Source organism: Bos mutus, chromosome 14, assembly GCF_027580195.1.
Source record: "Bos mutus isolate GX-2022 chromosome 14, NWIPB_WYAK_1.1, whole genome shotgun sequence".
Classification (NCBI taxonomy): Eukaryota; Metazoa; Chordata; class Mammalia; order Artiodactyla; family Bovidae; genus Bos; species Bos mutus.
Genome location: NC_091630.1, coordinates 8939577 through 8959898, shown reverse-complemented (window position 1 = coordinate 8959898; position 20322 = coordinate 8939577). Strand labels below are relative to the sequence as shown.

Sequence of the window (20322 nt, the reverse complement as noted above, 5' to 3'; positions counted from 1 at the left end):
AAGCTTCTGTATTCAGGGAGATATTTAATGGTGATATAGAGGCTCAGTGGTAAAGAATCCGCCGGCCAGTGCAAGAGACACAAGACACGCGGGTTCAATCCTGGGTCGAAAAGAACCCCTGGAGTAGGAAATGGCATCCTGCTCCAGTATTCTTGCCTGGGAAAACCTGTGGACAGAGGAGCCTGGTAGGCTACAGTCCATGGGGTCTCAAAGAGTTGGACACAACTGAGCATATAGGAAGTATAGCAATATAAAAGTATATCATTATATAACCTAACAGAGGATCCTTTTTCAATTCGTGTTTTGAATGGGATGTGAATCTTCCTGATCTGAAGTGTTTTAAATGTCCTTCCATCACCACCATCTGTTGAAAACACAGCTGTCAGAGAAGACAAAATCGAGGCCCTGGCAGAGCACTCCAGTTGAAGGCACAACTGTGGACTGTTATGTGCAGCCTGATAAAGGGAGGCAAAACTGCAGCAGCGATTAATGGCTGCAGACATCTCCCTCTTAAGATGGAACTTGGAGTAAGTGCATAGTCCTCAAGACAAGTAGATGTCCTTGACAGCGTCTGACAAGAATAATACGAAATGCCCCAAAGAGCACTCAAGCTCAAGACTATCCTTTTAACCATTCCAAATAAAGGTTTATCCCAGGTTCCTCTGAGAGCAGGGCTTTCAGATTGCCATCTGAATCCTTGGTGTTCCTTTAAAACTCACAACATACAAATATACATACAATATTTGCATCATTATCATTATAGTGGAACACAGTTTCAACAAATTCTTCCTCACCATCATAAGTTCTGAGTTGAAGAATCCTTTTGAGTGCCTTCATCTACTAATAACCTAAATTCAATGAACCTTGTTTGATTTTTAGACTCAATTTTCTGAAATCCCAAGTGGGTAAAATCATTTATGTGGAAACTTCTCACAAAAGACTGTGTTAGTGAGATTTGTTTCTAAGGTAACAATATACTAAAGGTAAACACATGTCATTTTGCAATTTCTGAAAACAGGTTGGAGCAACCTTAATCTTGCAGGAAAATAAGGAAGAGACTATCAACTATTGATAAATAACTAGTAATAAGAATTGCCATGTCAGGTACTCTACTAGCAATGATAAAGCCCACAATTTAGTATATTATTTCAAGAAGTAAGTTTACATTTTGGAAAAACAAGACCACAAACTTCTTGTAATTAATTAGTTAATTGTAGTTAATTAGGTTACATGAAGCTCTAGACAGATTTTCCCATAATGCTGTTATACATGGTGGTTATGAGCTTAAAGTCAGCCACAAGAACATACCTGTCTCATATACAGGTCTAGAATGGCTTTGTGATAAAAAACAGGCCTAATATATTAATACAACTTGAACAATTAGGTATATATCTCCCCCTTTAGCATAAGAGCAAATTCTTTTCAACCCAAAATCACAGGTGGTGGCTCCTAATATTCTGATGAAAGTGACATCTAAAAGAGCTCAGTGAGTGGTAAGAAGGACTGGAGATACACAGGCAGGGCCAGTTTTGTGGGCTAGAGTTCTGTGCAGTCACATAAGACCTCAAGCTTAGAAGGGTCTCTCATTTGAATTAATGCTATGTTGACACCATTTTGAAATTCCTAACAACTGTTGAACAAAGAACTTCACACTTTCATTGTGAACTGTGCCCAGCAAATTTCATATCTGATCTTATATCTAGAGTCTCTGTAGTGTGGATCAGCATGAGGCCCAGGGGTAGACACATAAAGCTTCAGAGACAGGAATGTGGAGTTAGTTCCTGAGATACCAGAAATGGGAGGACCAGGGTCTCCTATGCATCTGACTGACAGAGATAGTATATGCTCAAGGATACAAGAGAAAGAAGAGAACTTTGTGATCTACAACAGTCAAGAAACTCTTCATTGAGAGGATATTATTTGCACTCAGTCAAACTAGTAATACTAGCTAAGATTTTAGAGTATTAAGTAGGCCAGGAACTATCTAACTTCTTTGTATATATTAACTTATTTTATTGTTGATAGTACTGATTAGGAAACTTAAATAGAAAAGATTAAATACTTTGGTTAAGGTCTAATACTTTGGCCACCTGATGCGAAGAGCTGACTCATTTGAGAAGACCCTAATGCTGGGAAAGATTGAGGGCAGGAGGAGAAGGGGCGACAGAGGATGAGATGGTTGGATGGCATCACCAACTCAATGGAGATGAGTCTGAGTAAACTCCGGGAGTTGGTGATGGACAGGGAGGCCTGGCGTGCTGCAGTTCATGGGGTCACAAAGAGTCAGAGACAACTGAGCAACTGAACTGAACTGAAGGTCTAATAGCTTTTAAGTAGCTTACCCAGGCAGTTTAGCTCCAAAGTCCACGCTTTTAACATTGCAGAGGCCTTAAAGATTCAAATGATTACGCATAGCTCTTTCTCATGCACATTTTATTTGTTATCTCTATTAACTGAGATAATTTGTGGAGATAAAAAATGATGGCAATTTAAGACAATGTTATCATAATGAGGCCCACAGTTTATACCTCTTTGAGTCATCTACTATATTCTCTTTTGGAGGTAGACCTAACTCTTCTTTCTCTTGGTAAAAATATCCTTTAAGTGAATTGTCTTATTTATTCCTCCCAGGGTTATAGCACCTAGTACATAGGCTTCCCTGATAGCTCAGCTGGTAAAGAATCTGCCTGAAATGTGGGAGACGTGGGTTCGATCCCTGGGTTGGGAAGGTCTCCTGGAGGTGGGCATGGCAACCCACACCAGTATTCTTGCCTAGAGAAGTCCATGGACAGAGGACCCTGGGGTCACAAAGAGTCAGACACAACTGAGCGACTAAGCACAGAATAGCACAACACATATGTCCTTTAGACATTTGCTGAATTAATGAGTAAATGAACAAATGAATGAACAAGAGTGATTACCTAAAGACTAACTACAAACCAAATAAAAATTATAACATAATATAAGATTTTACTGAGGGAAGAGGCCTCTAAACATTTTTATAATGTATTATATATACATGATTCCTTTTTGGGGTATCAAGATATAGGATTACCTGTAGCATAATATAATCAAAAGAGTTGACCTTACCTTTCTGATTTCATCAAGTGGTTGGTTTCCAATATTTTCTTTTTGGATTATGTTCATTATATCATTATGGAACTTCTTTGCATTCAGAAAAACAAGCGGGTTGTTTATTGAGATAATTTTCACCTGCTGCAGGCTTTCCTTTTAGAGGAAACAAACGAATAGATTCAGAGTTCTGAATGAAATAAATCCTACAATGAATTGAAACCCTGTAAGTACAAATGTCACTCAATCATGATTGACAATTTCTTTGCTGATGTTTTCATTATTAAAAAATTTTGGAGGATTAAATATACTACCATATGTCTCAAGGAAAATATGTACTTCTTTACTAAGAAACATTAGCAACCATTAGATAAGTCTGTAGACTTTCAGAAAATACCCCTTATTCCTACTGAGTTTTGGGGAGGCAAAAGACTATCAAAAGAGTATCAGAAAGACTTATCCTCCTAAAAGTACCTCTTCCACTCAATCCAGATATTTAAAATTCCTTTACCTAGCCATCCCATAGCTTTTAAAATGAAAATATGGCCTGAAAGGTCAACTGTCAATCATTTACCTCATATTGATGTAGCCTTCCTTTGCCTGGAAGTCACCTTACAAGTGACTGATAGTTCTAATTGGGAGAAAGAAACCAACAGGTATTATCAGGAAGGTAATTTCACTTTGGGCAGGCCTAGATTATGGATTGCCAGGATGTAGACAAGACATGAAGAAATGGAGAAGGAAAAATTTCAATACAAAATTTGTCTGCTGCAGCCATTTGCCCAGGTCTTCCTGGCAATACCATCTTTGCCATGACCTTGGGCTTCCCTGGTGTCTCAGATGGTAAAGAATCCACTTGCAATGCAGGTGATCTGGGTTCAGTCCCTGGGTTGGGAAGATCCCTTGGAGGAGGGCATGGCAAACCACTCCAGTATTCTTGCCTGGAGAATCCCCATGGACAGAGGAACCTGGCGGGCTACAGTCCATGGGGTCACAAAGAGTCAGACACAACTGAGCGACTAAGCACAGCACAGCACCCTGACCTTTGGAGCAGTGGTCTATCTTAGAAACTGAGAGAAATGGGAGCTCTATGAAATGATAATTCCTTACCAACTAAATAAAGCTGATTTATTTACAGACACATACAGACAAGAGAGAGAAAGATAGGAAAATAATAGATAATGTGAATTTGGATTATTCATTTAACCTCTCTTAGCTTCCTTGTTTTTTAAAGTAGGTAATTTTTTTTAACAAGTTCATCATTAAATAATTCTGAATTCATTTTTCCCACATGGTATTGTACATGGTCATCTGGTGAAACTGCATTCCCTTTTTTAAAACAGATATTAGTTTTAAAAAGTCATAGATACTGTGAGTTCTGTAGAAACTGGTGCATAGTAAGTTAGTTGCTTTGTTTTGACTTACAAGCTTCAACTTCATCACAGAATAAAGAATGTAGGCCAAAGAAAGCATAATCAGTCACACATATAGAACAGTATTGTTTTTACAATTTTGAAGCTTTCTGAATGGACAGGTTCAGTCCTGATGTAATTGTAAAAAGATTACTTAATGAATAGACTGAAAATACTACAAAATGTTATTAACTTTAATCATTAGTAGTGTAAACAGGCCTATGTTATTAATTGCTATTCAAACTTAAAAACCTATTTTTGGATCCCCAAGAAGGCAGCAGGGATACACAATCATGTCACCTTGTACTAAGGAGAGTGTCCATATATATTTCAACAGAATCTTTGGTTTTAGGAAAGAATCACAAACATTTAAAATAATGGCTTTAATTGTCATTTAAGTGTATCACAGGGGAAAGTGTACTTTAATTAAATATACATACAAGTGATGCTGGCAAGGTTGAAAGTTACTCTTAATTTTGATAACTCTAAAAACTAGTTTGTACATGACAAGACAAGAAAAAGAGCAATTTCTTTGAAGCAAGCAAACAAAAGGTTCACAGTGTTTTGTATCCAACAGTATGAGTTTTATGACAATAACATGCACACACTGAGCATCCTAGATCTCTCTTTATATCCTAAAGAAAATGGGTATTTACATTATTCATGAGCTGTACCAAATTTAAAGAAAGCTCAATTGTACACTCACCCCTTAGTCAGGATAAACTGTCCTGGGGTGTACAGCTTTAGCACTACCATTAAAATTGTTTGCAAAAGGAACAGAGAACTCAACAAAATAACACATCTTTCCTTGACAGCGGGGAATCTTTTATTTGCTGTTAAAATCAACAAATACTACTGATAAAGTAAAAACTGGAACGGGGCCCACAAACCTTATTTAAGTACGCTGACCTATACACATTACAGCTTTAAAAATAAAAGCTATATATGTTACAAGCCCCGACTAGGCAGTGTCAAAATGACATTTATTGCTTTGCTTGCTTTGTGATCATAGCCCTTGGAGGTATTTCATGTCTCGGGGCACTTGACTTCTTTTTCTCTGCAGGCTGTAAAATCTGAAGAGAACACATTAGAGTCGCATCCATACTCATCATGGCACCGGCTTTGTCAAGCTCTCCACAATAACTGAATGCAGAAAACAGAGTGACCAACTGTCTGCAGAAAACGTCTATGCATTGTCAGCCACCCGATGGGCTCTACATACAAGATCCAAATCACGCTTATGGAGAAATTTGCAACCACTTCCGCACCAAGTGCAAAGCACGACCCCCTGTCATTTTCAAACCCCAGCCAAAAACATCCTTATCTGGGTCAGACCACAAAAGATCACAAAGACAATCTTGTTCTGGGTCACCGATTGGCTGCATAATTCACCAAATCCACTCCATAGATTGGAGATCTGGTGATAAACCTCCGTGACAGCAGAATATTTTCTCATCCAGGATGACTACTATCCATAAACAGGTAAAGTAGTCTGTGAACGTTTTCCCTACTTCAATGTTATATCTTCTTTTAATTCATCATAAAATCCCTAAATTCTACTAATACCGTCACATTCGTGGTTTCCTCCGAGAAGAAAACAATCTAGAGATATTTGATTTTGTAAGCCAGTAAGAGGCAGAGAGTGTCCAATGACTGCTTTCCCTTGTTCACATAGTCCCCAAGAAACAAGTAATTGCTTTTGGAGGGAAACCACTGTACTCAGAAAGTCACAGCAAATCATATAGGATTGCCCACAGATATCACCTCATATTTTGAACGGTGTAGGACAGTAGGCTGACTGAGAAAGCTCTCTCGGGACTTTAACAATCACAGTCCTCTGATTTCCTGCCCCTGTAGCTGGACGTTCTCGCCAGGCTTGGACCCTCTCGCTTGGAGCAGCCATTGGATGATGCTGTCAGTGCTGTTCATCCAGATCCTCCATCGCCTTCCGATGCCCGCCCTCCCGCAGCAGCACTGCCGCTGGCTCCGCCGGGATCCTCACTTCCTTTCCCGTCCCAGCAGCGCAGAGACGGTGCTGCAGCCTTGCAGAAACCACAGCCGCCCCCCCATCACCCACAACGGCTCTGCTCGTTGCCTCCTCCTCCTTCCCGTACTGGAATCATGAGAGCTAAAGCAGGTACATTTTTAAACCGGATAATCTCAAAAAGTTTCTATAGCTACACAACTGTTTAAGCTCTAGAAAGTGAGGAGATTTGCCACAACTAAACAATTCAAGAAAATAAAAACCTTTATGTTACCCAAGGAACTTTTAATAAAGAGGAAATCTCTTACAAGACAAAATCAAACATTCGGCCTGTGGTGTTTAGTTATGACAAAGCCCCTGCATCTTAGATTGTCTCGTTAATCTCACCATATGATTGCACCAGTATGTTTTGAGTTAGTATGCTTTTTAAAGATAGGCATTTATTAAAGAATGGAGTTGGGCCAGAAAAGAAATTCTCAATAGAGCTGAAGTCCCTGAGTGGAAAGAGACCTTCCAGATTCTTTCACCTAAAGAAGGAGAGGGAGAGGGACAGACTCTTAGCTGCTTCAAAGCTAAGAATGTCAAGGCTATGGTACACAGCTGCATGTGTGGGGTGGATACACAGAGGCCTGAGTCAGTCTGGGACTTGGCACCTGAAAATTTTAAAGGAAGAAAAAAAAGGGACAGGAAAGAAAGAAAGGTAACATTGGTGGAAAACTTGAGTCTGGGACACCTTCAAAGTCTTTGAACTCTGATGGCTTTCTATGAAGCAAATCTTTCCATACTTGTTAAAAACACAAGCCATTTCCCTGGGGGTCAGAGAAGGACTCCTGTTGCTTACTTTTTACTTCCAGTCTACTCAGAAATACCCTGACACTGATCCTTCTGGTAGGAGTTTAGTTCTGTCTGTTCTGAGGACAATCATGAGGTATTAAAACAAGTAAAAATGAAAAATAAAGATAAAAAAGGTTAGTCAAACATCACAAGGCAGTTTCAAAGTAAGGCCAATTTTTTTAACTGACAAGAATCTCAGTCAACATTTTCTTTCTTCACCTTTTAAACTTGTGTCGTCCTTCAGAACAAGAAGCTGGAATTCAAACGCAACTGGCCTGCCTAGACATGGACTGCGCGCGTGCCTGCCAAATCACTTCAGTCGTGTCTGACTCGGTGCAACCCTATGGACTGTAGCCAGCCAGGCTCCTCTGTCCATGGGATTCCTCAGGGAAGAATACTGGATTGGGTTGCCATGCCCTCCTCCAGGGAATCTCAGACCCAGGGATCGAACCTGCGTCTCTTACGTCTCCTGTCTGGGCAGGTGAGTTCTTTACCACTAGCGCCACCTGAGGGTGGGATAATTTATATAAGTTATTTCCTTAAAAAGGTGTCTACTGTGCAAGAAACCAAGCCTAGAGTCATTAATTACACTCTGCTGATAATAAGATTCATTGACTGTGTTAACAAATACCATGATCCCACTTTTCTTTATTCCCTTTCCCATTCCCCATCTTCTGCCATCATTTAATTTGGAATAAACTATTAGTTTAGTTTGACTGTTATATGTCAAACTAAACTAATAGTTGGGACTTCCCTATAGCTCAGATGGTAAAGAATCTGCCTGCAATGCAGGAGACCCTGGGTCAGGAAAATCACCTGGAGAAGGAAATTTCAAACCACTCCAGTATTCTCGGAGAATTCCATGGACAGAGGAGTCTGGTGGGCTATAGTCCATGAGGTCGCAAAGAGTCAGACACGACTAAGTGATACACACACAAACTAACAGACACATCAAATGGAAAACAGGTTTCCAAATACCCCAACTAATCTGGACCATGATTCTACTGTATTTTTATGTGCCATGTTATTCTCTTATTTGAATGCTGATACAAGATTTCTGTTGTTGTTCTACTGATTTGTTGCATGTTGACTGCCATATATGTAGTGGTCAGATATACTTTTAAAAGTTCAAACTAATCAAAAACAGAATTATCATTGTAAAATTAGTAACTTATCTGCTTCTTATACCTTGAAACTATCTGACCTACAAAAATTATTAATTACACAAAGGAAAAGGAAACTTACATCATCCATTTCTGTCTTCACTTTAAACTCCATCTCTTTCATATTTTTTGTACTCAGAGTCTTTGCTCTAGAATGAAAGCATATATAAAATATATAATTTCCAAGTTACTACATTAACCACAACAAACTAAAAAGGATGAGTCACTTTATTATAACAATTAGAAAGTATCCAGAGTGGTTTCCATGCTACATCCCAACTGTTCATAAGACACTGGTAAATGTGTATCTCTGTGGGATCCTCAGAAATAAAGTAACAGCTGCTGCTGCTGCTGCTGCTAAGTTGCTTCAGTCGTGTCCGACTCTGTGCAATCCCATAGACGGCAGCCCACCAGGCTCCCCCATCCCTGGGATTGTCCAGGCAAGAACACTGGAGTGGGTTGCCATTTCCTTCTCCAATTCATGAAAGTGAAAAGGGAAAGTGAAGTCGCTCAGTCGTGTCCGACTCTTGCGACCCCATGGACTGCAGCCTACCAGGCTCCTCTGTCCATGGGATTTTCCAGGCAAGAGTACTGAAGTAGGGTGCCATTGCCTTCTCCGAAAATAACAGCACAGACATCTAAACTGAGATTTTTAAAATGTAATTTATCTCACCTGGACTCCCAGCTATCATATCTTTAAGGCATAGGAGGTAAATTGACAAAAAAGAGTGAGGAATAAGGGAAAAGGCTAGGAAGCATATGGTTTTTCAGAAATCTTATGTAAAATACAGGAAGTAAAAAGGGAATCAATAACAAGATAGGATCAGATAACAATGTGCATATATATATATATGTATATATATATATATATATGTATATATATGTATATATATATATATATATGGGGGTAGAGAGAGACTCTATAAGGAGTTCATGATCTGAGCCACAGTCAGCTCCCAGTCTTGTTTTTGCTGACAGTATAGAGCTTCTCCATCTTCAGCTGCAAAGAATATAATCAATCTGATTTTGGTATTGCCCATCTGGTGATATCCATGTGTAGAATCATCTCTTGTGTTGTTAGAAGAGGGTGTTTGCTATGACCAATGCATTCTCTTGGCAAAGCTCTGTTAGCCTTTGCCCTGCTTCATTTTGTACTCCAAAGCCAAACTTGCCTGTTACTCCAGGTGTTTCTTGACTTCCTACTTTTGCATTCCAGTCCCTTATGATGAAAGGACATCTCTTTTGGTATTAGGTCTCCTACACCTTCATAGAACTGTTCAACTTCAGCTTCTTCGGCACTGGTTGTTGGGGCATAGACTTGGATTACTATGATATTGAATGGTTTGCCTTGGAAACAAACAGAGATCATTCTGTAATTTTTGAGATTGCACCCAAGTACTGAATTTCAGACTCTTTTGTTGACTATGAGGGCTACTCCATTTCTCCTAAGGGATTCTTCCCAGCAGTAGTAGATATAATGGTCATCTGAATTAAAATCGCCCATTCCAGTCCATTTTAGTTCACAGATTCCTAAAATGTCAATGTTCACTTTTGCCTTCTCTTGTTTGACCACTTCCAATTTGCCTTGATTCATGGACATACATTCCAGGTTCCTATGCAATATTGCTCTTTACAGCATCAGACTTTACTTCCATCATCAGTCACATCCACAATCGGGCATTGTTTTCACTTTGGCTTCGTCTCTTCATTCTTTTTGGAGTTATTTCTCCACTCTTTTCCAGTAGCATATTAGGCATCTACTGACCTGGGGAGTTCATCTTTCACTATCATATCTTTTTGCCTTTTCATACTGTTCATGGGGTTCTCAAGGCAAGAATATGGAAGTGGTTTGCCATTCTCTTCTCCAGCGGACCACATTTTGTCAGAACTCTTCACTATGACTCGTCTGTCTTGTATGCAGGTCAAGAAGCAACAGTTAGAACTGGACATGGAACAAAGGACTGGCTCCAAATTGGGAAAGGAGTACACCAAGGCTGCATATTGTCATCCTGCTTATTTAACTTATATGCAGAGTACGTCATGTGAAATGTCGGGCTGGATGAAGCAAAAGCTGGAATCAAGATTGCCAGGAGAAACATCAATAATCTCAGATATACAGATAACACCACCATTATGGCAGAAAGTGAAGAGGAACTAAAGAGCCTCTTGATGAAGTGAAAGAGGAGAGTGAAAAAGTTGACTTAAAACTCAACATTCAAAAAACTAAGATCATGGCACCTGGTCCCATCACTTCATGGCAAATAGATGGGGAAACAATGGAAACCATAAAAGACTTTCTTTTATTGGGCTCCAAAATCACTGTAGATGGTGACTACAGCCATGAAATTAAAAGATGCTTACACTTTGGAAGAAAAGTTATGACCAACCTAGACAGCATATTAAAAAGCAGAGACATTACTTTTCTGACAAAGGTCCATCTAGTCAAAGCTATGGTTTTTCCAGTAGTCATGTGTAGATGTGAGAGTTGGACCATAAAGAAAGCTGAGTGCTGAAGAATTGATGCTTTTGAACTGTGGTGTTGGAGAAGACTCTTGAGAGTCCCTTGGACTGCAAGGAGATCCAACCAGTCCATCCTAAAGGAAATCAGTCCTGAATATTCTTTGGAAGGACTAATGCTGAAGCTGAAACTCCAATATTTTGTCCACCTGATGCAAAGAACTGACTCATTTGAAAAGACCCTGATGCTGGGAAAGATTGAAGGAAGAGAAAAAGGGGACAAGAGAGGATGAGATGTTTGGATGGCATCACTGACTCAATGGACATGCATTTGAGTAAACTCCGAGAGATGGTGATGGACAGGGAGGCCTGGCATGCTGGATTCCACGGGGCTGCAAAGAGTCAGACGTCACTGAGTGACTGAACTGATCTGAACTGATAGACTCTATAAAGATTGAATCTATAGAGATAAAACTTTAATTTTTAAGAATATATTATTTTACAAAGAATTTCAAAAGAAGGATGAGATGTGAGTAGAAGCTTTATCAAATGGTGAACATTGAGAAAACAGAAAAATAATCAAAATATGGAAGGGCTTTATAGATGTTTAGTAAAAAACAAAAAGAATGTACTTTTTAATAAGCTATGTAGAAAAAGTAGGTAAATTAATACAACTTCAGAAAAGTTAAATTTATTGAGGTTATTTAACTTTTCAAATGATTACATTGCTATATGGTTTGTGTCTCATTAGATACTATAAACATTCCCTTAATAAAAAAAAAAAAGTAACTCTAATGCAGTATATGGCAATGATGCTAATTTATTCACTTTAATAGATTTTATATATTCTATTTTATAGCTATAACAAAATACTTCTCCTCCATTAAGGCCATTTCTTCTCCATTAAGACCAACATTGTTATATATCACATGTAGATAAAAATATTCTCTTTCTAGCTCTAAATCTAAAAACATGAGATTATAATACTATCTATTCCACAGAAATAAAAGTACCTGACAACACCATATATTTGCTGCTGTGTCAGAATATACAGCATTTAAATAATATCTTACCTTGGGAAGCGACCAATCACGATAGCTGTGGTACACACAACACCAAACAGCAGCCCAACATTGGCAGCAAAACATATTGTGAATATGTATGTGCTGACCCATATGCCCTGAAAGAGAACAGGAGACAGGATACATGCGTCCTTTGGTATGCTCATCTTTCTCCCAATTGCTAAGTTCCTCACAGTCTTGTTCTACAACATTCCTGTGATGAAATCTCTCAGCGAGAATAGAGGACTACGTGGATGTGGAGTACATCTCTCTCCACAAATGCATCAGGAATACATCTTCAGATGTAGAAGATCTCGCAGAACACGAGCTGAGTACTGGCAGGAGTCCCTGACCAGGACCAGGAAAGGAATACACAGATCCACACAAAACGAGGACAGGGAATCCTGGTGAGCAGAAGTCCACGGGGTCACAAAGAGTTGGATACAACTTAGTGACTGAACAAGGACAGAAGAAGAAGAGAGAAAGAAAGGGCCTGAGAAAGAATTCTGTAGCAATTATAGTTGAAAACTTCTCCAACATGGGAAAGGAAATGGCCAAACAAGTTTAAGAAGCACAGAGAGTTTCACATAAAGATAAACTCAAGGAGAAACACATCGAGACACTTATTAACCAAACTAACAGAAATTATACCCAAAGAAAAAAAATACTAAAAGCATCAAGGGGAAAAGCAACAGGTAAAATAAAGAGAAATCATATAAGGTTAATAGCTGATCTCTCAGCAGAAACTCTGTAGGCCAGAAAGTAGTGGCAGGATTAGACCTAAAGTTACGAAAGGAAAAAACTTACAATCAAGATTTCTCTACCTAGCAAGGATTGCATTCAGATTTGAGGCAGAAACCTAAAGTTTTACAGACAAGCAAAAGTCAACAGGATTCAACACCACCAAATCAGCTACACAACAAATGCTAAAGGGACTTCTAAAGGCAGGAAACACAAGAGAAGGAAAAGACCTACAAAAATAAACTCAAAACAATTAAGAACACGCCCAAAGAAACATATATACCAATAATTACTTTAAATGTAAATGGATTAAATGCCTCAACCAAAAGACACAGACTGGCTGAATGAATACAGAAACAAGACCCCTATAGATGCTCTCTATAAGAGACCCACTTCAGACCTATGGGCACATACAGATTGAAAGTAAGAGCATAGAAAATGGTATTCCAGGCAAATGGAAATCAAAAGAAAGCCAGAGTAGCAATTTGCATATCAGACAAATAGACCTTAAAATAAAAAACATTACAAGAGGTAAGGAAGGATGATACATAACAATCAAGCTATCAATCCAAGAAGAAAATAGAACAATTGTAAATATTCACGCACCCAACATAGGAGCACCTCAATACATAAGGCAAACATTAACAGACATAAAAGGGAAATCAATAGTAACACAATAATAGTAGGGGATTTTCCACCAATGGACAGATCATCCAGGCAGAAAATTAATAAGGAAACACAAGCTGAAAATTACACATTAGATCAGATGAACCTGATGGATATCTTCAGAGCATTCCATCCAATGCAGAAGAATACACTTTCTTCTCAAGTGCACATGGAACATTCTCAGGATAGGCCACATCTTGGGTCACATATCAAGCTTTACTAAATTTAAGAAAATTGAAATTGTAACAGGTATCTTCTCTGACCACAATGCTATAACAGTTGATATTAATAATAGGAAAGAAACTGTAAAAAAACATACACATGGAGATTTAAACAATATACTTCTTAATAGCCAAAAGGTTACTAAAAAGATTTCTTAAATATCTATAGACAATGACACTGAAAACCAAAACCTATTGGGAAGTTCTAAGAGGGAAGTATATAGCAATGCAATCCTATCTCAAGAAGTAGGAAAAAATATCAAATAGACAACCTAATGCAACTGGGAAAAGAACAAAAAACAAACAAAAAACACAGAAAGTAAGTAGAAGTAAATAAATCATAAAGATGAAAAGAGAAATAAATAAAAAAGAAATGAAAGAAAAAATGCCAAAGATCAATAAAACTAAAAACTGGTTCTTTGAGAAGAAAAACAAAATCCATAACACATTAGACAGACTCATCAAGATAAAAAGAAGGAAGACTCAAATGAACAAAATTAAAAATGAAAATGAGAGATTGCAACAGACAATACAGAAATACAAAGGATCATAAGAGACTACTACGAGCAACTATATGCCAATAAAATGGACAACCTGGAAAAAAATGGACAAATTCTTAGAAAATTACAACCTCTAAGACTGAACAAGGAATAAACAGAAATACAAACATATCAATCTCAAGCATGGAAATCGAAATTGTGATAAAAAAAGACATCTCCCAAAAAACAAAACCCAGAGCCACATGGCTTCACAGGTGAATTCTATCAAACGTTTAGAGAAGAGTTAATGCTGTTTCTTCTTAAATTCTTCCAAAAAATTGCAGAGGAAGGAACACTAATGAACTCATTTTAGAAGGCCACCATTACCCTGATGCCAAAACTGGAAAAGACATCACAAAAAAGGAAAATTACAGGTCAATATCAAAGATGAACATAGATGAAAAATTTCTGAACAAAATTCCAGCAAACAGAATCCAATGACACATTAAAAACATCATGCACCATGATTAATTAGGGTTTAATCCTATGGATACTTCAATACATGCAAATCAATCAATGTTACACACCATATTAACAAATTGAAACATAAAAATCACATGATATTCTCTACAGATGCAGAAGAAGCTTTTTACATTATTCAGCACCCATTTGTGATAACAGTTCTTCAGAAAATGGGCATAGATGGAACCTATGTCAACCTAATAAAGCCCATATATGAGAAACCCACAGCAAATATTATTCTCAATGGTGAAAAGCTGAAAGCATTTTCTCTAAGATCAGGAACAAGTCAAGAGTGCCCACTGTCACCATTATTTTTCAATATAGCTTTGGAAGTCCTAGCCATGGCAATCAGAGAAGAAAAAGAAATAAAAGGAATCTAGATGAAAAAAGAAGTAAAACTCTCACTGTTTACAGATGACATGGTACTATACATAGCAAACCCTAAAGACCCTATCAGAAAATTACTAGAGGTTATCAATGAATTTAATAAAGTCACAGGATACAAAATCAATACACAGAAATCCCTTGCATTCCTATATACGAACAATGATAAATCAGAAAGAAAAATTAAGGAATCAATTCCATTCACTATTGCAACACATAAAATAAAAGACCAAGGAATATACCTATCTAAGGAGACAAAAGACCTGTATGCAGAAAATTAAGACACTGGTGAAAAAAAATTAGAGATGACACAAACGGATGGAGAGATATACCATGTTCTTAGACTGGGAGAATAAATATTGTGAAAATGACTATACTAACCAAAGTAATTTAGATTCAATGCAAACTCTATCAAATTAACATTGACATTTTTCACAGCACTAGAACAATAACATTTACAATTTCTATGGAAACATAGAAAGACTCCAAAGAGCCAAAGCAATCTTGAGGAAGAACAATGGAGCTAGGGGAATCAATTTTCCTGACATTAGACTGTACTCTACAGCTATAGTGATCAAGACAATATGGTACTCACATGTCCGAATACCTCTCAGAATCCTTCTCTCTGTCATACATCTTGGCTGAGCAATGCGTGTGCCACCAGGAAACACCAGGAAGGAGTCAGAATGATTGGCCAAAGACAACCTGGAAAGTAATACTATCACCATAAAACCTAAGACTGTGAGACATGTGGCAGAGCAGTTCTCCTGGATTCCTTTACCCTACTGCTCTCCACTCAGGCGTCCCTTCCTAATAAAGTCCCTTGCATTGTCAGAAAAAATGATAAAAGAGGATGATACTGACACAAAAACAGAAATATAGACCAGTGGAGAAATGACAGCCTCTTCCAGAAGTCATGCTGGGAATACTGGACAATACTGCTGCTGCTGCTGCTGCTAAATCGCTCCAGTCACGTCCGACTCTGTGCGACCCCATAGACAGCAGCCCACCAGGCCCCACCGTCCCTGGGATTCTCCAGGCAAGAACACTGGAGTGGGTTGCCATTTCCTTCTCCAATGCATGAAAGTGAAAAGTGAAAGTGAAGTCGCTCAGTTGTGTCCAACTCTTAGCGACCCCATGGACTGCAGCCTACCAGGCTCCTCCATCCGTGGGCTTTTCCAGGCAAGAGTACTGGAGTGGGTTGCCATTGCCTTCTCTGACTGGACAAGTGTAAGTACATGTAAAACAATGAAGTTGGAACACTTCCTAATACTGTACACAAAAATAAACTCAAAATGCATTAAAGACCTAAATGTAAGACCAAAAATCTATACAACTCTTAGAGGAAAACATAGGCAGAACACTCTTCGACATAAATCACAGCAAGATCCTCTTTGAACCACTTCCTAAAGTAATGAAAACAAAAATAAACACAAACAAATGGGACTAATTTAACTCAAAAGCCTTTGCACAGCAAAGGAAATCATAAACAAGATGAAAAGACAATCCTCAGAATTGGAGAAAATAGTTGGAAATGAAATAGCTGACAAAGGATTAATCTCCAAAACATATAAGCAGCTCATGCAGCAAGCTCAATATCAGAAAAACAAACAATCCAATCTAAAAATGGGCAGACATTTTAAACAGATATTTCTCTGAAAAAGACATACAGCTGGCCAGCAAACACAGGAAAAAAAATGCTCAACATCACTCATTATTAGAGAAATGCAAACCGAAAGTACAATGAGGTATTACCTTACACTAGTCAAAAATGCCATCATAAAAAAATCTACAAAAAATAAATGTTGGAGAGGATGTGGAAAAAAGGCAAACTTCTTTCCTTGTTAGTGGGAAAGTAAATTGATATGGCCACTATGGAGACCATTATGAAGATTTTTTTACAAACTAAGAATAAAAATATTATAAGATCCAGAGATTCCACTACTGGGCATATACCCTGAGAAAACCATAATTCAAAATGGCTCATGTACCCCAGTAATCATTGCAGCAGAATTTACAACAGCTAGGACATGGAAACAACCTGTCCATCAACAGATAAATGGATAAAGATGTTTCAGTACAATGGAATATTACTTAACCATAAAAAGGAACAAATCTGAGTCAGCTCTAGTGAGGTGGATGAACCTACAGCCTGTTAAACAGAGTGAAGTAAGTCAGAAAGAAAGGAACAAATATCAGATATTAATGCATATACATGGGATCTGAAAAAACTATAAATTATTAGCCTATTTGCAGGGCATGAATAGAGATGGAGACATAGAGAAGAGACTTGGGGACAAAGAGTCCACAAGGAGAAGGAGAGGGTGAAGGAGAGGGTGGGATGAACTGAGACAGTAGCATTGAAACATTATATACATTAATATATGCAAAATAGATATCTAGTGGGAAGCTGCTGTATAACACAGGAAGGTCACACTTGTGCCCTGTGACAACCAGGGGTGGTGGGATGGGTTGGAGAGTGGGAGGAAGGTTCAAGAAAGAGGGGACATAGGTACCCTTATAGCTGATTCACATTGTTGTATGGCAGAAAGCAACACAGCATTCTAAAGCAATGATCCTCCAATTAAAAATAAATTGTAGATATTTCTTTATTTTATTTTATTTTTAAACTTTACAATATTATATTGGTTCTGCCATATATCGAAATGAATCCACCACAGGCATACATGTGTTCCCCATCCTGAACCCTCCTCCCTCCTCCCTCCCCATACCATCCCTCTGGGTCGTCCCAGTGCATATTTTTATAAATTAAATTATATAAATGTGTGTGTGTGTGTGTGTGTGTTAGTCACTCAGTCGTGTCCAACTCTTTGCAACTCCATGGACTGTAGCCCGCCAGGCTTCTATGTCCATGGGATTCTCCAGGCAAGAATACTGGAGTGGATTGCCATTCCCTTCTCCTGCAGATCTTCCAGACCCAGGGATCAAATCCTGGTCTCCTGCATCATAGGCAGATTCTTTACCATTTGAGCTACAGGGAGGCATACATATATATATATATATATATATATATATATATATATACACACACACATACATACATATATACACACACCACATAACCGACCCATTTCACTACAGGGTAATTACCTGAGAGAAATAAAAATATATGTTCACACACACACACACACACAGTCCAGAAACACAGAAACAAATCCACACTCCACCAGACTCCCTGTGGCAGAAGTTAATGGAAAGGCAAAGTGAAAAAGTGCAGTCTTTTATATAGAGATGCTGCCAACTGCTAATTCAATCCTCAAAAACACTCTATTTAAAATCTGTAAATTGTTGGTTGATGTGTTTGATTCAAAAGTATGCCATAATTTTCCACTATTTTCTCATTTAATGTAATAATATTACAAATAAAACTGTGAATATTTTTGGTCATTTTCAATAGAATTCTCTTTTCTAGGATTGCTATAAAAAGAATTAAGGTAGCTTACTACTAATGATGCATAAGGCTCTCTTTTTTATTTATTAGGGTATAGTTGGTTTACAATGTTGTGTTAGTTTCTGCTGTATCACAAACTGAATCAGCCTGTAAGTATACATTATTTTGCCAATAAAGTTCCATCTAGTCACAGCTATGGTTTTCCCAGTAGTCATGTATGGATGTGAGAGTTGGACTATAAAGAAAGCTGAGTGCCGAAGAATTGATGCTTTTGATCTGTGGTGTTAGAGAAGACTCTTGAGAGTCCATTGGACTGCAAGGAGATCCAACCAGTCCATCCTAAAGGAAATCAGTCCTGAATATTCATTGGAAGGACTGATGCTGAAGCTGAAACTCCAATACTTTGTCCACCTGATGCGAAGAACTGACCCATTGGAAAAGACCTGATGCCGGGAAAGATTGTAGGTGGGAGGAGAAGGGGATGACAGAGGATGAGATGTTTGGATGGCATCATTGACTCAATGGATATGAGTTTGAGTAAGCTCTGGGAGTTGGTGATGGACAGGGAGGCCTGGCGTGCTGCTGTCCATGAGATCGCAGAGTCAGACACAACTGAGCGACAGAACTGAACTAAACTGAACTTTTACATATATCCCCACCCTCTGGGATCTCCATCCCACCCATCCAGATCACCACAGTGCCCTTAGCTGAGCACCCTGAGCTACATACACAGCAGGTTCCCACTTGGCTTTCCGCCTTACACACGGTAGGGTATCTATGTCAGTCTCACAACCCATCTGACGTCATTGTCTGCCCCATCGTGTTCACATGTCCAGTCTCTGCATCTGCATCTCTGTTCCTGCCCTGAAGATAAGTTGATCTGCACCATTTTTCTACATTCCACATATATACATTATTCTATGATATTTGGTTTTCTCTTTCTGCATATTTCACTCCTTATGACAGTCTCTAGGTCAATCCATATCTCTACAAATGACACAGTTTTGTTCTTTTTTATAGCTGAATGATATAGCATTGCATATATATATATATGTATACATATATATAGTTTTTCATTTGCTAAGTCATGTCCAACTCCGTGACCCCACGGATGGCAGCATGCCAAGCTTCCCTATCCTTCACTATCTCCCTGAGTTTACTCAAACTCATGTTAGTTTGAGTTAGTGATGCCATCTCATCCTCTGACACTTCCTTGACATCTCTCCCCTTCCATTATGATAATGTCCTCCCCCTTATGTGATTAATAAGTTTCTTATGACCTTTATCATGGGATTATCAATAGCTTCTTAAATAACTTTGCATCCTCTCAGTTTTTCTATTTCCATGTGCCACTTCATATATATCACCTTAAAAAAGTCCTGTTCCTTCATCAGCCTGGTTAATTTTGGCCTCTTGGACGGCCTATAAAATACTATTCCTTTAAGTCTCAGTTCACATTTCGGCTCTGCTGTAACTCTTCTGTATTAACCCAGTCAAAATTAAATGTTTCAGCTTCCACTCCTCTCCAGTGCCAAGTTCTTACTTTCACTTCCGTTATGTTGTATCGTGCCCCACATAACAGTTACTGTGTCTGTGTCTGCTTGCTGCACAGATATTAGTGTCTGAAGAGGATAAGTACTTCTTTATTCATCTCTGCATTTCCACATAACACCTAGTATTGTACCTTGGTAGAAGCTCAGTAATATTGAGATTTAAAAGGAGTATTATTAAATTAGGCACCAGCATAAATAATCCTCCAAAGTCTCTCAGAGTAAAGAACTTGAAGGAGGAGTACGTAGATAATTGCATATGACATGATACATATGATACATACAATAGTATGTACATATGTACATATGATAAATGCCATAATAGAGCTAAGCAGAGTCTACTCATGAAATAGTTCATCCATTT

At 38.4% G+C, this 20322-nt stretch overlaps 1 protein-coding gene and 1 pseudogene across 5 annotated transcripts in view; both read right to left on the bottom strand.

Moving 5' to 3' along the window:
* SLC26A7 (solute carrier family 26 member 7) overlaps positions 1-20322 on the bottom strand; it is a 226459-nt gene that overhangs the window by 36894 nt on the left and 169243 nt on the right. For all 5 annotated transcript variants that reach the window (XM_070382933.1, XM_070382935.1, XM_070382934.1 and 2 more), the window contains 3 exons: positions 11996-12102; positions 8548-8614; positions 3091-3228 (listed from right to left, as the gene is read on the bottom strand). In XM_070382933.1, coding sequence (XP_070239034.1) covers positions 3091-3228; positions 8548-8614; positions 11996-12102 — 312 coding nt within the window. The remainder of the gene's footprint in view (positions 1-3090; positions 3229-8547; positions 8615-11995; positions 12103-20322) is intronic.
* On the bottom strand, positions 5468-6413 carry LOC102277250 (serine/threonine-protein phosphatase PP1-gamma catalytic subunit A-like; annotated as a pseudogene).